The sequence below is a fragment of the Garra rufa genome, chromosome 23, assembly GCF_049309525.1.
Source record: "Garra rufa chromosome 23, GarRuf1.0, whole genome shotgun sequence".
Taxonomy (NCBI): Eukaryota; Metazoa; Chordata; class Actinopteri; order Cypriniformes; family Cyprinidae; genus Garra; species Garra rufa.
Genome location: NC_133383.1, coordinates 32,285,943 through 32,309,487, shown reverse-complemented (window position 1 = coordinate 32,309,487; position 23,545 = coordinate 32,285,943). Strand labels below are relative to the sequence as shown.

General features: G+C 40.1%; 3 protein-coding genes across 5 annotated transcripts; 2 read left to right on the top strand and 1 right to left on the bottom strand.

Annotated features, from left to right (window-relative positions):
• Nucleotides 1–2,605: 2,605 nt before the first annotated feature.
• phax (phosphorylated adaptor for RNA export) lies at nt 2,606–6,347 on the top strand. The gene is made up of 5 exons (XM_073829994.1): nt 2,606–2,720; nt 3,154–3,737; nt 3,913–4,033; nt 5,137–5,220; nt 5,582–6,347. Exons 1-5 carry the CDS (start codon nt 2,622–2,624, stop codon nt 5,840–5,842), a joined length of 1,149 nt encoding a protein of 382 aa, XP_073686095.1. The 5' UTR covers nt 2,606–2,621; the 3' UTR covers nt 5,843–6,347.
• A 760-nt stretch (nt 6,348–7,107) lies between these two features.
• Nucleotides 7,108–19,825, top strand: lmnb1 (lamin B1). Of its 3 annotated transcripts, XM_073829325.1 has the most exons (12): nt 7,108–7,141; nt 7,440–7,813; nt 9,446–9,602; nt 11,091–11,216; nt 13,173–13,343; nt 14,696–14,821; nt 16,933–17,153; nt 17,240–17,465; nt 18,118–18,222; nt 18,355–18,474; nt 18,571–18,672; nt 18,913–19,825. In XM_073829325.1, the coding sequence occupies exons 2-12, from the start codon at nt 7,452–7,454 to the stop codon at nt 18,952–18,954; spliced, it is 1,758 nt and encodes a 585-aa protein (XP_073685426.1). In that variant the 5' UTR covers nt 7,108–7,141; nt 7,440–7,451; the 3' UTR covers nt 18,955–19,825. The 3 variants fall into 3 exon arrangements, with proteins under 3 accessions (XP_073685426.1, XP_073685427.1, XP_073685425.1); XM_073829326.1 differs by lacking the exon at nt 7,108–7,141 and having other exon boundaries at nt 7,148–7,813; nt 13,176–13,343; XM_073829324.1 differs by lacking the exon at nt 7,108–7,141 and having other exon boundaries at nt 7,148–7,813.
• Nucleotides 19,826–21,263: 1,438 nt separating this feature from the next.
• c23h5orf63 (chromosome 23 C5orf63 homolog) lies at nt 21,264–22,995 on the bottom strand. The gene is made up of 4 exons (XM_073829327.1): nt 22,946–22,995; nt 22,737–22,865; nt 21,728–21,784; nt 21,264–21,662 (listed from the first exon to the last, which is right to left on the bottom strand). Exons 2-4 carry the CDS (start codon nt 22,824–22,826, stop codon nt 21,474–21,476), a joined length of 336 nt encoding a protein of 111 aa, XP_073685428.1. The 5' UTR covers nt 22,827–22,865; nt 22,946–22,995; the 3' UTR covers nt 21,264–21,473.
• Between the last annotated feature and the right edge of the window lie 550 nt (nt 22,996–23,545).

The following is a 23,545-nucleotide window of genomic DNA, read 5'->3' as shown; positions in this document are numbered from 1 at the left end:
AAATCCACGATCCATGTGTTCTTTTAACTAGCTTGGATGTGATATACTTCATCCTCCCCAGCATGCCACCACTTTCTTTGATAATTCCTCCATTGCTCTTGGAAATGTGCTGTGCTTTATTTTGTTGGTTTCAGGCTTCTACAACATCTTTCATCAATTGACAAACTGTAAAATATAAGTTGAGAGAGTCCTCTGTTATGAACACTAAAATGCTGATCAAAATTCTAGATGCTACACATATTTAAGACCTGCATATGAGCAGGGTTGGGCAATGACTATGGTAACATATTAAACTGTAAAATTACTAAATATATATAGAGACGAACCAAGGTGAAGTGGGGGCCCCAGGCAAAATGAATAGATGAGGCCCTTCTAAAAGATTATTTCTTTAATATATCTTTGTTACCTAAATATACATGTATACAACATACAAAAAGTAGACAAAACAACACATAATATAACATAAATAGTTTATTTTTTAAACAAAGTGCATATTCTTTAACAAAATATTAATCTAAAACCTTAAAGATACAGAACAATCTTCTTATTTACAGTAATGGATTGTCACCTTAAAAATGGTGCTTACGAGCCTTGCTGTCACTATCCTCCATATTCAAAGACCTTCGTATATTCCATTCAATTGTTTTTTGTTGTTTTTTTATTTAAAACAATGCAACTGCCCACACTGCAAATACATGGCTTGAGAACAAGTTCATCAGGCTCATGTTTGGCCTGGTTAGACTTCAGTTTTAAACCCTATACCCTATATTTTAATGTAGAAAAGCTAAATAAAAATGTCAACTAAGTAAATGTAATGATATTTATTTAAATTGTTTTGTGAGCTCTCCACTGGCAGCAAAACACAGTATCAAAACTTGCCAAGTTTGATGTTCTGCCCTCCAAAAGCAAAGAAACAAGAGTGTTTGACTAGCTGTCAAAAAACTTTAAAGGTATTTTTCTCAGTTTCAGTGTTCGCGTAGTTACTGCACTTTGCCTTTGGAGGGCAGTGTTCACCTCATTAACATTAACACCTATTCTATTGCAGCCTATTAATACCTGCATGAAATACGTGCTGCTGCTAAAGTGTAACTCTAGCTAGTAACTATTAGAAATAGTAAAAATTAGAAATTAGACAATCTAGAAAAACGAAAATAAGCTGGAACAACAAAAACATTGGTTTGTCATATAATTATTATTAAGTCATTAATGATCATTATCTCCATCACTTAACTTACCTCTGTCATGTTTCCTCTTTTCCTCCTCTTCTTGTTTATTTTTTCGCTTTTGGCTGCCAGATAAATAAGTCCTTTTCATTTTTAAAAAAGCCTAGTAATAAGTGCTGCTGTGCCAGTTTGAAAACCGCGGCTGATGCATCATGAAGAAATAGCAAGCACATCCAGCGTAACGCGAGAGGGGCCCTCTAGGGGGGATGCGGATATATATTGCTTCATGTTACGTGTATGTTTTAATAATGACATTTCAGATTGCTCAAATGGTCAGATGTCGGGGCCCCCTCAAAATGCGGGGCCCCAGGCAATTGCCTGCCTCTTAATGACCAAGGAAGGAGATACTGGATTCATTTCCTAATGAGGGCTGGAACTGAAAGCACGAATAAGTGATAAACTAAACTTAGACAGCAGATGGCAGCAATGCAACATTCTGGATGCCAACTACTGTAAAACACCAAAGAAGATGAAGGGTTATTGAAAAAAAACTGAAGTAAATATTAAATTGACAAAGTCAGAAGAAAATATTTATGAATTATAGAAAGACACCTTTAGAAAACGACAACAACAGTGGGATAGAGAGATAAAATAGAGGCATTTGTATACCAATCAAAATGAAGCTAGTGCTGTGAAGGATTAAAGAGAGAATAGAAAAGAAGAAATGTGACCCTGGAACACAAAACCAGCCAAAAATACATTGTATGGGTCAAAATGATCGATTTTGACCCATAATGGGTCTTTTATGCCAAACTCATTAGGATATCAAGCAAAGATCATATTCCATGAAGATATTTAGTAAATTTTCAGTCATAAATATATCAAAACTTAATTTTTGATTAATAATATGCATTACTAAGAAGAACTATATTTTGACAACTTTAATGGCGATTTTTTTTTCACCCTCAGATTCTAGATTTTTTAAATGGTTGTGTCTCAGCCAAATATTGTCCTATCCTTACAAACCATACATCGATTAAATGTTTATTTATTCAGCTTTCAGCATTCAAATTTGACACTTTATATAAAAGGTAAGCAGTGAGCACCCAAGGTTTATTTTATTTTATTTATTTATTTTTCTATCGTCAGGTTTTAGAAAGTCTAGAATATACTATTGTTTGTAGACAAAAAGGAGAACAGAGAGAAAACGTGATGGAAAAATTAGGAAAAATAATATTAATAGGGACCGGAAGTAAACAGAATACAAAATACAGTGATACTGAAATAAATAGATGAGGAGAATATGACAGCTCTGATTCAGTTCCCAGTAGATGGCGCCAATGTCCTGTCTAGTGTCATGTATGCAACCCTACATTCAAAAGAAGAAGCAGGTCCCACAGGAGAACGCGCCCAATGAGCGTGCGGTAAATACGCGCGCGTCACTTCCGGCTGTGAGAAATGGCGGGTGATAGAGACAGAATGGCGGAGCTGGAGGATGGAGAGCTCGAGTCCGATCACGAGTCCGATATGAACGACGCTGCAGCGGACAGAGTGCAGGTGAAGCCGCTCATGATCACACTGGTCGACTGCTGACAGATCTGTGTCAATCCGTGATGTGTTTGCAGCCGTTTGAACATCAGACACGAGTGTCATCTGTACTCTAATGAACCTCATTAACGTTGTTATTATTATTATATTTTAGGTTCAACTGCTAGCATGCGTGCTACTTGTATATAAAGCGCTGTAAAAGGCGACTTGACTTGTGTGGATGAGTGCTGCTGAACCTCAGTGACTCTGACCCCAGCTTTTAGAAGTTGGACTCCATTCACTTCCATCACATGTTCTTTAGTTTAAAGTAATATGTTTGCATTTGTAATCTAGCTCGTCTCTGAAACCTTCATCTTGTGAAGATCTCCTATTGCTATCAGAGACGTCATATATTCAATCAGTGTTTAATGGAGAAAACCACACATTGCTTGTTGTGTTGCAGGTGTCATCTTTTCGGAGCACAGGACCAGCTTTGACCGCCGGGTCCGTCTCAGGATACCGCAGCTACAAGAACACCGACTCCAGCGACAGCAACTCCGGCTCTGAAGATGAAGCCTTACCCTGGAGACACAAGCGGCTCAAGAGCTCCAGCGCTCCAGCTCCATTCAGCGCCGCGCCTCACGCCAGGACCGCCGCGGGGCCCTTCGCTCGCAGGGTCAACAACATCTGGGGCTCCGTGGTGCAGGAGCAGAGTCAGGAAGCGGTGGCGGCAGAGCTGGGCATCATGGGAATGGAGGGCAGCGTCAGCATGAGCAGCCGCCAGAGCGAGACCTACAATTACGTCCTGGCCCGCAAGATGATGGAGAAAGAGCGTGAAGAGGAAGAAGAGGGGATGAAGAGCACGCTGGACGGGGAGCTGGAGGGATACATGCAGCAGAGAGGACCAGACCAGAGAGAGGAGAGCATGAAGAGGAAGCGGTCCGCCAAGGAGAGACTGGGCCCGCGGGCTGAGATGGACCTGAAGGGGCGATACGAGCTCAGGGAGGATGACCCTGATGAGAGAGTGGTGGATGAAATCGCTCACAGGTCAGAAACATGTAGTCAGAATGCGTGTGTGATTCTGCAACATTGGTTTATAAATATATATTAATGTAATAAGAAAATGCTTTATATTAACTCTACAGTTTTTTTTTTATTAAATATGATCTGTATATTTGTGTTTATGACATATATAATCACACATTGGATTGGTCTGTTCAAGACTCATGGAGCCGAAGAAGGATCTGATCGAGCGAGTGGTGAGAGTGATAGGAAAGAAGAAAGCCATCGATCTGCTGTCAGAGACGGCGACCATTGAACAAAGCGGAGGACTCTACACTGTGGTATGTACAAAACCACCTCACAGATCCAAGATTTCAGCACATATGAATGTTTGGAGCTGACAATTGGCTATTCAAATCTGTCAAAAATAAATAAATGCATTGATGTGTGCATAGAGATGCCATATTCTGCCACTTTGAACATACGCTTACTATTTAATCATAACATTTGATCACAATGGGATTTCATTTAACAGTATATTATTTTACAAAGCATGTTTGTAGACACAAATAAAGGGACATTTTTCACATTCAAGATTTGGGGGGAAATGCCCTTGAGCAATTAAAGCAAATTGATTGTCGATCAGCTGTTGCTTTACCTTTAGATCTTGCATTGCATCAGAGAATTTTTTTTTTTTTATTTATTTTTTTTTTGCAGCCTTGACTATTACAACCAATCACACTGGTTTCTGCTGCAGTGGCCAATCAGAGGCGTTTAGATTAGTCATCTGCTGACTGAACTCTGAATTCTCTTAACTACATTTATGTCACAATTGGGTTCATTACACTCACAATACTATATTCTCACTATACTTCCAACTGAATACTGTTACAATGGTTTATTTGTAATATATTATCATTTAAATTGGCAACTGGAATCAACCGCTTGGGTTGGAATGGGCCGTAAAAGATCATGATCATTGATCATTGCATCTCTAGGAATTAGTATTTACACTCCTTCTGGTTGCTGAGTGCATAATAACACCTTTTTTTATTATTGAGCCACTATGAGTAGAGGATATGTTGTCTGAAGTAACAAACAGACCATTGTGTATGACTAAATATGACTGTAAAACTGAAATATCAGTCCAACTCTTTTGCAGTGTCAACAACTTCTACTCACTTTTGCTCACTTTATGTAAATTATTTAATCCCAATTTGAATGACAGTTGTTTTTCATTGATTTACTGTTGCATAAGCTAACACGAATGATTTTGGGAAAGAATGGCATGACTGTGCATGAGGCTTTGCATATCAAAATAATGCACATCATTTAAAAAAAAAATCATAACCACATTTAATAATACATGAGTTGTACTGTTTATTATTTTTTTACAAAAATGATAAAAATGTGATGCATATATGTTTGTTTGGCTTTCCTGCAGGATGGCAGTAGGAGACGAACACCAGGTGGAGTGTATCTGAACTTGCTGAAGAACACGCCCAACATCTCTGGTGGACAGGTGAAGGTGTGTCCTCATCTCTTTTTTTCAGGGTTTTGCTCATCACATGAAGCAGCTGGGTTTCTTTTTGTTCTCAACATGTCCTTAGAAGTCTTAAAAAGACCATTTTAATAATCTGCATCCAACTGCAGAGTCATCAGCAGCACACACATGAAAATGAGGGCGGAGCTTATAGTCTTAATGAGATCAGCAGTGGGTGGGGTTAAGCATTTGTTGGGGCGGAGCTTATCACCTCTCTGTGGTTTGGTTTAGTGGCACTAGTGTCTGACTCCGCAGTGTGTCTCAATAGCGATTATGTGCACGTTTACCTGCTTCTCATTACATACAGATTTCAGAAATATTTCTTTGCCGTGTTCTGTCTGTACAGGAGATCTTTCATGAGGAGAACCAGAAAGAATACAACAGCAAAAAGGCTGCCAAGAAGCGGCGGAAGAGAATAGTGGCAAAGAAGATGAAGCAGGCCATCAGCACGCTCAACCTGCAGGAACACGACGACGGCTCCCGAGAAACCTTTGCCAGCGACACCGAGGAGGCTCTGGGGTCCCTGGAGGAGGGCCCGCAGGAGTCTGCGCTGGGCACAGAGGACAACCCCGTCGTGTACAACGCTAGCGACCTAGAGGTTTTCTAATCCGTTCTAGCTGTAGCCTAAAACCGCTCGGAAGGACTGAATTCTACTTTAACGCTCAGGATGAAAGACTTGTGTTTGTCCTGAGGTATAGCACTTTAAGTTGCCTATGGTTGTTGAGCTCTGTGAAAGACTATAAGCAGCAGCCGAAGCGCATACGGATTATCTACAGGAATTCTTGCCTGAGTGTTGTCGATAAAATTGTAATCTTTTTGTTTGGATATTTTGCAAGCTTTTGATACATGACAGACATTGCAGCAAGAAAATGTCCTTTCACATTCACACTGAAGATGCTACAAATGCTTGATGTATGATCTCAAATTCAAGCTCAGCTTTAGCTGTGTGTCATTGCTCTCAAACGTGTCTGTGATCTGCTTTTTTACTTTGTGTTTTCTTTCACTGTGTGTTTCGGATCAGCTGAATTGATACTTTGTACAAAGGTATGGACATTCTTCAACTGATAAGATTTAGTACATGCTCAAATTAAAAAGAAAATTAAATGTTGTGATCAGTGCTTTGTGTTAGCGTCTGTGGTGGGGTTCCCTCATGCACATGGTTGATTATACAGATGTATTCTAGATTTTCATAAAAGTGCTTCAGCTAAATCAAAACTTGTTATTATGAGGCTGGACACGAATCAAGGTTCCTGCAGTCATGGACAAAACTGGAGGAGTTGAGCTATGTGTCCAGCTGGTGCCTTTCTTATTTAGCACTTCCCAGTGTGCCACACTGAAATGACAGAATCATTTTTACCTTTTTTAAAACCTCAAATGCATGCTAAGATGTTGGGGTAAAACTATTCAAACTCAAGGATTGGTTTCTGAAAAACACATAACTTTGAATCTTCACAAATCCAAGACTGATAGGCTTTAACGGGGGCAAGGAGGACTGAGCGACCTGATGCCAGCTCTGGATAAACAGGAGCAATAATGCAATTTAAGTCTAATATTTTGCTGTTTAAGTGCATGTGAACTTGTTTCACAGAGGCTTTCTGTGCAGTCACCAGCCTTGACAATCTTACTGTAAAATAGAACAAAGAGCTGAGTGTTTAATAGAGAGTTCACACTGACTGCAGGACACGTTTATCGATAGTGTGTTGTTTACAGTCTGGAGTAAGGGGCACGTGCGAAGCGATGCTACTTTCAAGCGCGTTTTTGTGCGGTTTGAATTTAGTCTCAAAGGCACCGTTGACCGTCTGATGACGTGGCGGCGGCTGATTGAGCGCCTGCGGTCACGTGTCAGTGTGGTTCTGATGAGCGGCCATATTAGTTCAGTTCATTCTTTCATGCGACCGGACTCAGAGTAAGACGCTCACACACATCACTATATGTTCATTCTTTATGCTTCATTGTGATGTTAATGTAAGACGCTGCGCTGTTTAAAGCGGCTTTGTTAGAGTTATACTCTGTTCGTTCGGTGTGTCGTTTCTATAACGTTACTTTATCAGTCAGAAGGTAAATGGTTTTTGTCCTGTTCATAATCGATAGCGTTGATTTAGTTGATCAGATGTTTATAATTGCAGCTGAATCGTCGTTTGCCGCTGATTGAGCTGAAGTATGAGCGTCGCCCGTGATTAACACTCAATCTTGTTTCACTCAAGTCGAGCTGAAGAATGGCGAGCGCGGCGTGCACTCCGGTCGGGCAGCAGTCGTTGTCCCGCGGCAGCAGCGCTACTCCTCTGAGCCCCGCGCGGATCTCCCGCCTGCAGGAGAAGGAGGAGCTGCAGCACCTCAACGACCGGCTGGCCGCCTACATCGACAAGGTCCGCAGCCTGGAGTCCGAGAACAGCGTCCTGCAGCTCCAGATCAACGAGCGAGAGGAGGTGCGGAGCCGCGAGCTCACTGGGCTCAAAGCGCTCTACGAGACCGAGCTGGCGGACGCGCGCAAGGCGCTGGATGACACGGCGCGGGAGCGCGCACGGCTGCAGATCGAGTTGGGCAAAATTAAGAGCGAGCAAGAGCAGCTGCAGCTCACGTGAGACACTTTCACTACAACTTTGCAAATATTGTACTCATCCGTCAACTGTCTGTTTGCAGATATTCCCATAAAGTGGTGTGAACGTATATAAACTAACAAAAAACTCTCAGCAGGAAGGCTGTGTCCACTGACTCCAGAGCAGGTCAAGATGTTTCTCAGGGTCTGGTAGCATTGACTTAGTTCGTGCTATAATTGGTTAAATCGAATTATCTGTCAGAGCATCGGTATGATGGGGGTCAGCAGATGTTACTGCAGTTCTGGACTGTCCCAGCCTTTTAAATGTGTCCTTTTCTCTACCTGCATCCTTTTTGTTTGTGTGATTCATTTATTTTTTTTAAGATTTCTGCACGCTTTGGTTTTTAAATGTTAATAGAGATGTGTCTGTGCTTTGGCTCTAGTGTTGGTGGGTTTGTGTGGAACTTCACTTCTGTGATAGTCATGAAGGATGTGTTTAACACATGAGGGTTTGTGGAGCCGGTCACATGCTCCTGTATCATGTGCTCATCTTAGTTAGTCGCTCTAGGACTGGACTGTCTGTATAATCCTGATTAATTCTGCTAATTCCACACTTCAGCTCTGTAGTTCAGATCACGTTTAGGCTGGCCGTTGTTTAATTTCCATGTGTGTGTGTTGATTGACAGGAGCAGTGGTTGACTGGTGTTTGTTTCAGTGCTGTAGACTGAAGCGTCTCTTCGGTGTGGAGCAGCTGGAGGATGTGAGTGTTCCTCAGCTGCCGCAGGGTCTCCGCGTGAAGCGCCTCTTTGTTTCAGATGGTCAGATACGTGTAACAAATGTTTGGTTTGCTGTAAAAGCTTTAGCTGAGGTTGATCAGTCTGTTGAGGAGCGCTCAGAGTGTTAGAACAGAGGTTTATGGAGCAGCGGCTCATGTTGTCCAGCCACGGAGCTCTCGGTGTGTGTCAGACATTCCTCACATTCCAGCAGCATTCCTCAGATTCACAGCTCACCTCCAGAGAAGGAGTTCAGCGTCACACTGTGATCAGAATCAGTCGTGGCATTCAGAAGTCAGTTTTATCTGAGAGTGTAGGTGTGGATGTTCAGTCTGTCCTGACTGGGGTCAATTTTGTCCACGAACACCCCTCAGATCAGATCGGTTCATTTCAAGTATTCACTCATTTGCTTGCCGTTCTAATCCCATCACTTGGATGTGGTGTTTATAGCATAGCCTGTGTTCATGTTTATATAATATGGAGAAAATAATAACCCTACTTCTGAAATCCTAAATGGACAAAAAGCATTCCCCTGTGTTCACCGACACCTCTTTCCAAACAAACCAACCCCAAATTGTAACGAAACGCATGAGTGAAGTGTTTACTAGGGTTTTCATTTGTTAGCTATTTGAATAACTTCTTACCGTTACGTCAAAGCTTGTGTTAAGTCTTATGGTACGATACACATCATGATCCAGTGAAATGAATCTGCTGTATCTGCTTCAGTCTCTTGATTCAGGTTTTGTTTATTGCATTAAGCAAATGATGTGAATGAACAGAAACATGCGAGTGTTGTAAATGCTGCTGTATTGATTGGGATTGATTTGGCACAGCCGCAGTAGTTCTCAGCAGGAAGTGTCCCGCAGCTGTCCTCCGTCTGATCGTGCTGTATTTGTCACAGATACGCTAAGAAGGATGCCGACCTCACCAGCACTCAGGCCCGACTGAAAGAAGTGGAAGCCCTGCTGAACTCTAGAGATGCGGCGCTGAACACTGCTGTGTCTGAGAGGAAGGCGCTGGAGAACACCGTCACAGACCTGCAGCTCCACGTCCAGGAGGTACACCAGGAACACACACCACTTCTGTAGCTGTGTTTACATGCCCCCAAATCATCTGATTGTGAGCTCAAACGGATGAAATTTCAATTGGACTGCTAGGGGGAAAATGTGGGTGTGTGATTTGATTAACTTGCTTAATTTGAGGTACATTTCCAGACCTGTGAATGAGTTCAGTCAACTCCGTATGTTCACAAACACCTACCCTTCTCAACAGAACGCCAAATCCACTGTAGAAACGGACCATAAGAAGAAACGCTCCATAATGATTCATTTTATTGAGTTCGGTTCTTAGTGCATATCTCCAGCTAATGGGTGGTTGTGCAGTCATTGTTAGTTTTAAAGTTTAATCTTTAATCAGCTTTTATTACTGCACACAAGAATTACATTATATTTTTAAGCTAAAAAGTTATTAAAAGGTTAATTGAGTTAAAAACACTATAGGTATTTGCTGTATATGTTAAGGAGGGATGTATTTCTGTATTAAAAATGCATGTGATTTATATATAAAAAAAAAAATGCAGATCTACTTAAACGTTTTCTTTATATCAGTGCTTTTTAAATATGAATTATAGCCTCATCAGTAGGTCACATGCATAAACTCACCTCTGGAGCAGATTCTGTTGAGAGCAAGTGTGAGCAGGAGTCTTGAAGAGAAGCCAAAGTGTTTGGATCGCCCCCAGGTGGCTGCTCACAGTATAGATCAGGGTTCCTCAAATCTCACCCTGGAGGGCCAATGCGCTGCAGAGTTTAGCTCCAACCCTAATCAAACACACCTGAGAATGCTAATCAAGGTCTTCAGGATCATTAGAGAATCACAGGTAGGTGAGTTTACTCAGGGTTGGAGCTAAACTCTGCAGCGCATTGGCCCTCCAGGGTGAGATTTGAGGAACCCTGGTATAGATCATAAACCCCTGACCTCTCCATGCAATCTAATGGGACATCAGGCAGACTATATTAAATTTCACTTCTAGTAATTGTTTTCCAAAGATAGTTTTAATCACGCTGGTGTAAGTTCAAGTGCATTTAAAGAAAAAAAAGTTTTGGTCAGTTCTGTGATGATTGACAGCTTCTCTGAGTGAACTGAGGTGCCAACAAACTTTTTGCAGGATCTTCAGGAGGAGATTGGGGTTATATTTATCTTATTTTAACACAAGGCTCTGGTACAGAAATAAGCAGACACACATTGGAGCAGTCCGACTGATTCGGGGCGTGTGATTGTGATCAAATGAATCTGTGTTTAAACTAATAGTTTGAGTGAATGATTCAATGAGCCATTCATATAGATGTTCCATTGCCTGCTTCAATAATAATTTGGCTGTATTGACTTTCTCTGTCAGTTCTCTTATTTCACATAAAAGACCTTAATGCCCGATTGTCTAAATTTTGGTGTTTAGAGCTGGATTTTCATATGAAGCAGCTTCGCTATGTAGTATATGACTTTATGTAAGTGTCCTGTATAAAGTCTGATGGAGTGTGTTTGTGGTTCAGCTGGAGGGAGGGTTGAGCTCGTCTAAGAAGCAGCTGTCAGACGAGACTCTGCTGCGTGTGGATCTGGAGAACCGCTGTCAGAGCCTCATGGAGGAGCTGGACTTCAGGAAGAACATGTTTGAGGAGGTCAGTCTCATCCAGATGCACAAAACCAAACTACATGACCTATCTGAAATAAACAAATGCCTAAAACACATTCTGTCTTCTAGGGCTCCTCGATTGTGGCAAAAATCATAGTCACGATTAGGGTTGTGCCGATAGACGATAGTATCGTGTATCGACGATAGTCAGAGATATCGCCTGTGGCTGATGCCTTTGACGATAGTTAGACGATTATTATTATTATCCGTCAAAAAGGCGCCTAACTTTAGCGATGCAGCGCGGAGAGTCGGTTCTAGGATGCTTCAGAAACTTGCCGCGGTATGAACAGACGTCTGCAGTGCGTATGTGTTGCGTCCGTGCACCCACGGAGAGATTTTCATCATACAGCACGGTGTAGATTAACTGATTCTAACGGGAGTGTTATATTAGCATTGCACAGTCATTAGGATAACAGAGGTAGTAGAACGTGGTTCAGGCTAAATTAATTACCATATATCAGAATCGATCTGTATAGGCTAAACATAAACATTCACCTCAGTAACATCTGTATGCGTTAATTAGAATTACGATGCGATCAAATGGCGCTAAACATACGCACGTGAATTACACGGACATCACTTCTCCACATTCTACATAAACTGAATTACAACATCACCTGACGACAACGGTCAGACATAAAGTGATAACATTATCGCAATATGACAGGTAAAGAAAGATACACTCATTTACATTCATGCACGCACATTTACTACTCACTGAGGATAGCAGAGAATGAAACCGAAAGTAAAACCTCTCCGGCAGAACTATATCGTCAGCGCTCTGTACACGCACAACTTAGGGTGTACTCACACTAGGCACGGTTGCTGTGAACCGGGCTCGAGTACGATTGTCCCCCCTCCCCACTCCCCCTCTGGCCTGCACTCACATAGGGTTTCAGCATTCGTGCCGGAGCACGCTTACGTTATTATGTTGCGATGGTTTCAGGATAAACAGGAAGAGCAACGCTCGCGCTGAACGCGAAATAGTTTACTTTGTGGATAATTATTTTAAATCGTTTGGTCCGCGGTGGTCCACAGCCCTCTCACAGCCTATTATTAAACAGGTCTTTCGTCTTTGTGGCACGAAAATTTCCGCGCAATCTTGCTGTTCGTACGAGGAGGTTTTTAATTACCAGCTGAAGTGCAGCAAGGACTTTGCAGCTTTGATTATGGACTATAAAAACGTTGATTACCTCGCAAAAACGCGACATCACGCGTCCTGTTCCGTGCTCCAGCACGGTTAGTGCTCACACTGCATGCGAACCGCGCCCGAGTCCAACTGAACCGTGCTCTGGCCCACCTCTTCCAAGCGGGCCAGGGACGGCTAATCGAGCCGCGCCCGGGCACGGTTCGGAGCACTCACACTAGTCAAACGAACCGCGCTTTGGTGGTCAAACGCACTCGGGCACGGTTCAAACTGCCTAGTGTGAGTACACCCTTAGTCACATGCCCAATAGCAAGTCTACCTTTACAAAATGAATAAGGAATTTACTACATAGATAATTAAATAAATCAGCACGATAGTATCGTGTATCGGCGATCTCTCAGGCTGACGATAGGACGATATGAAAATTGAGCATATCGCCCAACACTAGTCACGATTATTTTGGTCAATATTGTAATCGCGATTGTTTCACACGATTATGAGTAGGTCTGGAACTTTATATGATTGATTAATTTAAAGGTAGCAATACAATTAAAGATACAAATGAAACTTTTTTTTTTTTATTAACATTAATTGTATGTGAAATACAGTTTTTATTTTTTTTATTTGTAAACATCACTTAACTGCTTTCTTTCTGATAATATGAATCATTTTTCATGCACCAGCAATTCTTGGAGACCTGTAACTGCATTCTTCCAGTGATGAACCAGTTCTGTTTGCACCTCTGATATCTTGCAGTGCGATGCTCTAAAGGGACATCTTTGTGTGATTTGACAGGAGATCAAAGATACGCGGCACAGACACGAGAGCCGTCTGGTGGAGGTGGACTCGGGCCGTCAGATGGAGTTCGAGTTCAAGCTGGCTCAGGCGCTGGCGGACATGAGGAGACAACACGACGAGCAGGTCAAAGTCTACAAGGAGGAGATGGAGCAGACCTATGTGGCCAAGGTGAGCCTTCACAACAGCACCATCTGAATCTTGTCACTAGGCATGGGATGATAACCGGTTTCAAGGTTTACCGCGGTTTGAAAAGTCACTGTTTCAAAACCGCAAACAAAAAAAGTTATACCGTTCCTACGATATGTGCATTTTCTGTGTCGTCAAAGTGAAAGCGCAGGACTCGCTACTAGGTTGTCTGTGATTGTGCACGTGATCCACAGTCAGTGACACTCAGCGGTTATATAAGTTCAGGATGGCCAAAGGAGGTGAACCCCCACAACACAGAGTGAGGAATAGCAGACTATATGTACTAACGTTACGTTTCTGTGATTGAACATTAGTACAACAATTAAGTTAAAGTGAAATCACGTCTTTGCTTTTAAGCCTCCTGCCACGTTAAAGGTGCAGTGTGTAGGTTTTGTGGCATCTAGCGGCGAGATTGTGAATTGCAACAGTCCATCGCTCACCCCCCCTTTACAGAACTACAGAAGCCGATACCTCACGTTTTTTTTTTTTTTACAGCAACGAATAGTGGGATTTCTTTTTAAAACGTAATTTAAGGAATTACACTTAATCATTCAATAAAACTATATTATTGTGAATATTACTGTTACTTGTTCATCATTGTCAGTGTTTTTTTTTTTTTTGCAAGCTGATAATTCTAAGTTAATAAAGACATAATGGTTCATTAAGGTCTTTACCCCTGAAAACATATTTATTGCACCTCTGTCTAGAGATCATCTTAAATATTACACAGTGCACCTTTAACATCTTTTCAAAATCACGGCATTAAAAAAAAAAAGAAAACACTCGCTGGCTCTCACGTGTCTTTGAGCGTTTGTTTATTTTTGGAACTGTCACTAATGGTCATATTTTTTGCTTTGATTAGTGATTTGCATTTTTTCCATTTAGAAGGATTTGTTTTTGAACATTTTATTTTGTTGATTATTGCTGAGCTGCAGGCTTAGGCTCACACAAGTGACTGAAATTAAATTTAATTAAGTTTCAATTATTGATTTTAATAATTTTGCCTTATGTTCCATGTTACAAAAATTCTATGTTTCCTAAAATAAAATATACTGTGTTCAGTAAAAAAAAAAAAAAAAGTTTTTTTTTTTTTTTTTTTTTTTTTTTTTTTACCCAGACATTTAAATATAACATTGTAGAGCAGTAATTACAATACGTGAAACCGTGATATTTTTATCCAAGGTTATCATACCGTCAGAATCTTATACCGGCCCATGCCTACTTGTGACATTCACACCATCAGCTGTATGTGTGAAGCCTTTCATTTTTGACTTCCTCTGAAAGCTTCTTTAGTTCCTCTTTGCATTTCTCTGAGACGTCCGAGTGTGTTTCAGCTGGAGAACGTGCGTCTGTCCTCCGAGATGAACAGTTCTTCTGCCAGCATGGCCCGTGAGGAGCTGCGCGAGTCCACGCTGAGAGTGGAGAGTCTGGCCGCTCAACTGGCCAACCTGCAGAAAGAGGTACGGTACTGCGCTTTACCAGATCACTGCTTTCCTGTGGAACATTCTGAGGCTCTTTCCCCACAGTATTGGAGACGACAGTCTACTTCCTCCATTTAAGTGCAGTGTGTTTGTTCCTTATATAGCTTGTTTTTCTTTCTAGTTTTTTTATTTCTCACAGTCTTCAGGAAGTGTAACAAAACTCTAATTATATTTTTGTATCATTGACCAGTTATTACAGTTTTAATAAGATTGTTTTTCATTTTAGTATTTCATTTAGCATTTTAGTTTTAGTAATTGTATTTTTTTTTTTTTTACGTTTAACTTTCAGTTTAATCTTAATTAATTTTATATGGGTCAAAGATGAAAAGGGGATTAAGCATAAAAACTATAAGGCCTGGTTTCACAGACAGGGTTTAGACTAAGCCAAGATTAAGCCATGGTTCAATTATGTGATTTAGGTCATTTTTATAAGCGTGCTTAGAAAAAAAAAACATTGTTGGTGTGCATCTTGAGACAAAACAAAGGCACTGATATATTAAAAGGTCAGCCAGTGCAAGTTTCTTTCAGCTGAAACAGCTCAGACTTACATTTTAGTCTAGGACTAGGCTTAAGCCTGGTCTGTGAAACCAGGGGTATGTGTAATAAATCATCATCAAAAAAAAATCTCTTTAATTTAATTGCATTTTTGTTTTTCTGAGCAAAAATATCATTCATTTTTTATCCCTAATTTACAGAAGACACCCAGAAAAATGTCATTTAGCGTAACAATCTTGTCAGGTATATTTACAACAAAAATCAATTTATGATACATTAAAAGACCCCAAATACTAATTAGTTTGTAATTCTACATTTGTAAAATTTGCCCATTTGTCAGCAAATATTTTTTACTAATGTAAAACACAAAAATTTAATTTACTCCCTTTATTCTTTTATATATCTTAAAGGATAACTATTGCCAAAATGCAACTTGGGCTGTTTTTTTTTTTTTTTTTTTTTAACTGTAAACGAGACAAACTTGTATCTAAAAGCATGATTATGTCAAACGAGCCGTTTTTGAGATTGACCGTGATTTAGTTTTGTGGTCAGTGGCCGGTGAATGGGAGAACTAGGGGCATAGCTTTGAGCGCATCAAAATCGATATTTTTCCAACACTAAGAAGACTCGACACACCATGAAACTTTGCTGGAAGTATGGTCTGGGTCTCTACACTTGAGCTCAAGCATTGAGAACATTGTTTTTAGTAAACTCTGTGTACACAAAGGTTTTGAACAACTCACTTTCACTGTTTGAGTTTCCGCTCTTGCCAGTCAAGAAGTGTCCATCTCCGAATGTGAATGAATGGACTCCATATGAGGCTCTTTTTACAACTAGAAGGTTAATATTGTTTTTCACTTGCGACAAAACAATGAATTAGCTGTGCATTTATATGGAAATATAAATTAGGAGCTATCCATCCTCGCATTCGGAGATTGACACTTCTTGACTGGCAAGAGCGGAAACTCAAACAGTGAAAGTGAGTTGTTCAAAACCTTTCTTTTTAGTAAACTCTGTGAACACAAACAATGTTCTCAATGCTGGAGTTCATGTGTAGAGACCCAGGCCATACTTCCAGCAAAGTTTCATGGTGTGTCGAGTCTTCTTAGTGTTGTAAAAATATGGATTTTGATGCGCTCAAAGTTATGCCCCTAGTTCTCCCATTCACCGGCCATTGACCGTGATTTGGTTTTGTGGTCAATCTCAAAAACAGCTCGTTTATCGTAATTATGCTTTTAGATACAAGTTTGTCTCGTTTACAGTATAAAAAAACAGCCCAGGTTGCATTTTGGCAATAGTTATCCTTTAAGTTTTCATTAGGTGTCAAATGCCTTTTGTAATTTTTTTTTTTATTTTTTTACATCTAAAAAATTAAAGTTTATGCAAGTAAAATGAGTTTTTGTTTGTTTAAATTTTATTAGTCAAAGTATACATTGTTTTTGTCACATGTCATTCCAAACCTGTATGACTGACTGACTGACTTCTGTTGAACATGAAAAATAATGGGAACCTGAAACATGTGGATAGAAACTTAGATTTCTACAGTAAGTTGTTAGCAGTTAGATTTGATTACTTTCTTGTGTGTCTGTGATCAGGCGCGTGCGTGGCAGGATCAGATCAGCGACCTGGAAGCGGCTCTGAGCCGTGAGAAGGATTTGAGCCGCAGGTTACTGTCAGAGAAGGAGCGAGAGATCGCTGAGATCAGAGCCAAGATGCAGCAGCAGCTGGACGAGTACGAGCAACTGCTGGACGTCAAACTGGCTCTGGACATGGAGATCAACGCCTACAGGAAACTGCTGGAGGGAGAGGAGGAAAGGTAACCCTGTCTGTGGTAGAATCTAACTAATAATTAGGAAGTGGCCGTTTGTTTGCGTTGATTAACGGCCGATCCGTCTCCGTCAGGTTGAAGCTGTCTCCCAGCCCCTCGTCTCGCGTGACGGTGTCTCGGGCGTCCTCCAGTCGCAGCGTCCGCACCACGCGCGGGAAGAGGAAGCGGGTGGACGTGGAGGAGTCTGAGGCCAGCAGCAGCGTCAGTATCGCTCACTCCGCCTCCGCCACCGGAAACGTCTGCATCGACGAGCTGGACGTGGACGGGAAGTTCATCCGCTTGCACAACAACTCTGAGCAGGTGCGTCTCGCATTCTGATTCCAGTCAAACGCATGTAGATCTATCTCATTATGGAATCTCAATAAGATGCAGAGATGGTGTTCTAGATCCAGTGATCAGAGATAACCATTTTAATGATCAACACACAAATTTCATCAACTTTTCCACACAAATAATTTAACTTCTTATAAGAAGACTACATGGGCATTTAGATGTGTTTTCTGCATAAAAATCCTAATTAATGGAGAAGTTCACTTCCAGAACAAGCATTTACAAATGTCCTCACCCCCTTGTCATCCTAGATGTTCACATCTTTCTCTCTTCAGTCACAAAGAAACTGTTTTTTGAGGATTTCTCTCCGTATAGTGGACTTCTATGGTGCCCCTGAGTTTGAACTTCCAAAATGCAGCTTAAACACAGCTTTCAAAAACATGTTTGTTCCTAAGTGGAAATAAATAGATGTGAAATAGTAAAGGACCTCAAATTGAACTGGCTATGATCAGAAAGATCTAAACCAACACTGTAAGATGGGTGAGGATAGAATCAGAGACTATCAACAAATCGTTGGTGACCTTGAGCAAGATTCACAAAGGTGCTGTTTTGTTTTTGTCCTCTTTTTATTCTGTTCTGATCTATTGTCGTAATTAAAGGAAACATTTTCTGAATTTTTCAGGATCAACCCATGGCAGGATTTCATCTGACCAGGACTATCGGTGATGTTTCTGCTACGTATAAATTCACTGCCAAATACGTCTTAAAGGCTGGACAGAAAGTGACGGTACGCATCAACACTTGATCACAGATTTGTGCGGTTGATTATGAAGAAAACCCATCAGGAGGGCTCTGTTGAGACTGCCATTCGCTCATATTCAGGAAGTGTGTGTGTTGACTAAATGTTGATTTTTGTCAGATCTGGGCGTCTAATGCGGGCGTGAGCTCCAATCCTCCTACTGACCTGATCTGGAAGAACCAGAGCGCATGGGGGAGCGGAGAGAACATTAAAGTGCTTCTGCTGAGTCCAGATGGAGAGGTGAGACAGATCAACCTTCACATTATAGATGCTTGTTTTCACATGGCCAGTAGAGGGCAGCATTGGCTCAGTTCTGAAGCGTTACTGTCTCTACAGGAAGTAGCTGTGAGGAGCACAGTATTCAAGACTGCAGTGGAGGAAGAGGAGGAGGAAGAACAGGAACCTGAAATCATTGAGGAGCGTTTCTCTTACCAGCAGGTCTGATGTCAAAGCATGCGTCTGCTTTATGAGTGTGTGTGTGTGTGTGTGTGTGTGTGTGTGTGTGTGTGTGTGTGTGTGTGTGTGTGTGTGTGTGTGTGTGTGTGTGTGTGTGTGTGTGTGTGTGTGTGTGTGTGTGTGTGTGTGTGTGTGTGTGTGTGTGTGTGTGTGTTAGTGTGTGTGTGTGTGTGTGTGTGTGTGTGTGTTAGTGTGAGCTCAGTGTTGATTCTGTGTCCACAGGGAGATCCTCGCACCGCCAAGAGAGGTTGTTCCATCATGTGATCAACACTACAGCCAATCAGAGCTGCCAGCTGAACCCCATTAAGCTTTTTTCTTTCTTTGAGTGAAATTTTGTTGAATTATGCTTTTAAAAGTCATTTGTTTCCGATTTTGTCAAATGTTTCTCAGTTGAAATTCGATGAACCAAATGTTTTCCTTTCTGTAAGTTGTAACTGTGAGGACTCTTTTCTAGACCCATCCACGTCAGACTCTGTGACTAACCCTTTTCTTTTCTTTTTTTAAATCATGTTTATATTGGTTTTATAAGGCAGCATTTTAGGTCTCTTTTATAGACACTGATTTTATAAAGGCACATAGTTTTTAGTGAGGTTATTACGAAGCGTAGACTCATTTGCATGCTAGTTTTTGAGAATATTCTAGTTTGTGATTGTATTTAAAGCAGCTGTTCAGAAGTAATTCACTACAGGATCACGGGGCTCCAGACGTCTCTTCCTGTCCATGACAGAATTCAGGAAGGTGTAGCACAAGTGACTTGTTTTTATCCTCTGTCATTGCTCCTGCTGAAGAGATTAGTTCTGGGGCTGAAACACGTCTTTCTCTTTCACTGTACGCTGGCTCTGGTGCCGCGGGATAAAGGATAAAGCGACGCACTGCCGTCTGATGTGAACGCCGGACGCGGTGTGGAAGCTATTAAACCTCAAGATTCAGTACTGTATTTTTTTTACAGATCAGATTGTCAGAGCTGTGAAGTGCTGAAATGTATCATTTTGTATTGCTTTGGTCTAACAAACACTAGCCTTACACGTATACATTTTGGTTTGATTTTTAGCCTTTTATTTGAAGAGTTGTCACTGCATGCTATATTTTGCCACAGCCTTTATATTTCAATTGATCAAATAAAGTGTTGATTGAATGTATTTTCAGATGTTGTCTTTCATCACTTTCAACACTTAAGTTTGAGATTTTGTGCTTTTTGGTTTTCCAGTGTTTTTCTTCAGACTAGTGGAAAAAAAAAAACTAACCAATGTTATGCAACTGAAACGTAATTTTTTTTTTTTTTTTTTTTTCGCGCGGTAAGTCATGGCAACAGATTTTTGTGGGATTTTTGGCCATGTTTAATTGAATGTGACCTTTTTGTGAAAAATTACTTTTTTAAATTGCCTGAAAAACCAGCGTAAAAACTTTGATAAATGGGAGTTTTGTGCAATTGATGCATTTCCATTAGGTGTATTTTCAATTTGCACAATTTAAAGGGTAACTGAAATGCAGCCACTAAGTGTTTTTTTTTTAATAGCACTTTTATCTATTTGTCCAATTTCAATTACAATAGATATTTTTAAAGGCCGTTTTTTCCTCCTACACTGACCCACAAATCTCCACTTCAGTAGCACTTACACACACCACACTTTACGTTTTTATTCCTGTGTATATCCTGAAGGTTTTTACAGAAGGATTTGTTCATATATAATTAGCTTGATTTTATACATTTTATACCCTCCCCCCACATTTTTTTTAAATATATTGTTTTCTGTCTGTGTTCTAAGTATAGTGACAAAATGAGATCCTTCTGTAAAAACATTTGACTCTGTCAAAAAAATGAAACAAGAATTTTAAACCTCTTTCAAACACATCCAGTGTTTAGATTTTTGTACTAGAAATGTTTGCAAATTACTGCATATTTCATTAAATAATGGCTCATTTGCATATTAAAACATTTTAGAAAACTTGTAATACAAAAAATGTTTGCAATTATCAATCAACTGAGTAAGTAAGGTGATAACTATTAGTTTTTAATAACACACCCGGTCTACATTAACACTACAGTATCAAAGTCTAATTTCAATTCATAGTGATGAATATTTCTGTAGCAATCAGTTGTCGTCTTCTTATTGATGTGGAAAATGCATTGCAGTCACAACACAAAAGAGAATTATAGAGAAGTACTTTTTTAGATATCTTTCGATTAATTCAATACAGATAATGACCACTGTCTGTGGTCACACTGCAGAAAAATGCTTTTCTTACTTTGAATTTGTCTTGTTTCAGTCAAAATATCAAAAAATTCTTAAATCACAAATTCTTTTCTAGACGAGTAAAAATTGTCTTGTTTTCAGAAAAACAAGTCAAAATGAAGTGATTTTTTGCTCAAAACAAGCAAAATAATCTTGTCTATTTTTCTTACCACATTGGCAGATTATTTAGCTTGTTTTGGGCAAAAACTCACTTCATTTTGCCTTGTTCTTTCTGAAAACAAAATAATTTTTGCTTGTCTACAAAATCCGATGTAAGAATTTTTAGATATTTTGGCCGGAAACCAGACAAAAAAAATCTAAGTAAGAAAAGCATTTTTTGCAGTGCATATCAAAACTGGGTGAGCTCAGTGCCGATTCATTTTCCACTTTTCTGTGAAGTGCAAAGAATCGTGGTTGATCAGAGGACACACTTGACACATCCTTCAAAGTAAGGCGAATGCAGCGTGTGAAGTGAAGGCTGTCTTTGAGGAGTTTCTGAGAGAGCAGGTGATGCTGCTAAAGCTGTAGTGAAATGAAGAGAAGACGTGGTCAGATCTCCAGAGGTGATTGTGGAGCTGCTCCAGTGGTTTCCTCCAGACGTGTCTCCAGGAGAGCCGTGTCGACGCGGTGCATCATCAGAAACTGTCCGTTCAAATGAAAGACGGGGATGTGGTATCGGTATCTGTCAAACCACACTCTGTTCTCCGGACGGCTGATGTCCACCTCCTGCAGATCAAACTGACAGCAGACGGACATTAAACACGTCAATGACGAACTGGAGCGAGTGTGAACACTCTTCTTACCCTGTGTTTGTACGGCTCCAGCGCTGCTTTGGCTTCATCACACAGTGGACACGGATCCTGAAAACATGAGCAGACATTGATCAACTTCTGTTGATGTATCTCCAAAGAACAGCACAAATGCAAACAGTGTTGGGGAAAGTTACTTTTCAAAGTAATGCATTACAATATTGAGTTACTCCCTATAAAAGTAACTAATTACGTTACTTAGCTACTTTTTATGGAAAGTAATGCGTTACGTTAGTTTTGCGTTACTTTTTAAATCTGGGCAGGGCTTGCTTGATTGTTTTTAATATAAAAAGTTGTATTTTTGTCAAATGTAAAAGCCTTTTTCACAGCAAAAGCCTCAGGCTTAGAGAAAAGTAAATCTCCGTCTGTCCAGTAGACCGACAAAAGTCCAACTCTTCAGCAATAAAAAAAGGTAAACAAATGTTAGATTATCTTGAGTCATTTCTGCTTATTAGTATGGATGAATTGGATCATCGAAGGTTAATAAAATGGGATTAAATACATAAAGGATATTTGTATTATTGAACATATTTAATTATTGCAGGTTTGCGTTGAATTTGACTGTTTTTATTCATTCTGAAGAACACTGCATCTGTTTTTTAGTGAGTGAGATGAATTAATGCATGTTCACATTTATTCTAGAACTAAAGTAACATCTTACAATTTCTCTCAACAAGGAGAGCTTTTAATCAATAAATGGGGGAAAAGTAACTCAGATATTCTCTTGTCAATTAATAGGTAATGCGTTACTTTACTAGTTACTTGGAAAAGGTAATATTACTATGTAACTTGCGTTACCCCAACACTGAATACAACTCTCGGTGTTCCCAGTCATTTCTGATATTGAGAGCTATCTATTCCGATTGTTCAGGATGTAACAGCACTTTATAGAGATTCTGCATTTATCAGAAGGGCCCTTCACGGCCATTTCCTCTATGCTACTGAAGGAAGAGCTCTGATACTAATGTATTGCTAGTGTCGTGTCATTAAGGCAGTGGTGTACCTTGGTGAAGAGCGTGAGGAGCGGCAGCGGTGTTCGGCTGCAGTGCTGCTGTCTGACCGCTCGAACAACAACAGACGACAGCAGCAGCATGACTGAAACACACCACCTCACAGTGTGTCACACACACATCTAACACACATGTGTTATTAGTTTAGTCATTTCAGAAAGACAGAAGACAAACTCAACTAACGGTATTTGAAAACTCTTACCAGCGATAACTACTACGCGACGGAAGCTGCTCACCGGAAGTAACGTTAGGCGTATCGCGTGACTGCGGATGTGATTGGACACTAATCTCTGTATTATTATTATTCATTTTTATTATTTATTAATTAAGTTAATTTATTTGCCTTGTAAGTTGCAAATTCACAATACACGAGAGAGCGTTATAAACAAGTGTTATAAACAAACAAATAAAACGAGTGACACTAAAATATATAGAGAGAGAAAAAATATTCAAATATATCTTCAAATATTTAATCCAGAGGATGAGTTATACTGTATATAAACATGTCAACATTGTGATGTTGCAATGAATTCAGCATCATTCAGCAATTTCATTTATTTTAAGTATGGCTCTCTTCCATCTTTCAGTTGTTATAGTTTACTTATTCAGATAAAGATTTTTTTTAATCAATGCCAAATGCTTTATAGCAAGTACATAACTATAACATTATCTAAAACAATAGAGGATAAAATATTTTTTTTAAATATACAATATAGAAAGTAAAACAAAAACCAGAGGGGGAATTATACAACGTTAAACATTCAAAGCATTTTTGAGTTTTAAATGATTTTTGTTTTTTTAT

What these genes read in the sequence shown, in the direction of transcription:
- c23h5orf63 (XM_073829327.1), bottom strand. Translation starts at nt 22,826, where the DNA reads ATGCTGCTGCTGTCGTCTGTTGTTGTTCGAGCGGTCAGACAGCAGCAC. An exon ending in TCCTCACGCTCTTCACCAAG is followed by an intron (nt 21,785 to 22,736) that starts GTACACCACTGC and finishes TCATGTTTTCAG; the next exon opens with GATCCGTGTCCACTGTGTGA. An exon ending in TGGAGCCGTACAAACACAGG is followed by an intron (nt 21,663 to 21,727) that starts GTAAGAAGAGTG and finishes GTCTGCTGTCAG; the next exon opens with TTTGATCTGCAGGAGGTGGA.
- phax (XM_073829994.1), top strand. Translation starts at nt 2,622, where the DNA reads ATGGCGGGTGATAGAGACAGAATGGCGGAGCTGGAGGATGGAGAGCTC. An exon ending in CTGCAGCGGACAGAGTGCAG is followed by an intron (nt 2,721 to 3,153) that starts GTGAAGCCGCTC and finishes GTTGTGTTGCAG; the next exon opens with GTGTCATCTTTTCGGAGCAC. An exon ending in GCGGAGGACTCTACACTGTG is followed by an intron (nt 4,034 to 5,136) that starts GTATGTACAAAA and finishes GCTTTCCTGCAG; the next exon opens with GATGGCAGTAGGAGACGAAC.
- lmnb1 (XM_073829325.1), top strand. Translation starts at nt 7,452, where the DNA reads ATGGCGAGCGCGGCGTGCACTCCGGTCGGGCAGCAGTCGTTGTCCCGC. An exon ending in CAAGAGCAGCTGCAGCTCAC is followed by an intron (nt 7,814 to 9,445) that starts GTGAGACACTTT and finishes TATTTGTCACAG; the next exon opens with ATACGCTAAGAAGGATGCCG. An exon ending in AGCGTTTCTCTTACCAGCAG is followed by an intron (nt 18,673 to 18,912) that starts GTCTGATGTCAA and finishes CTGTGTCCACAG; the next exon opens with GGAGATCCTCGCACCGCCAA.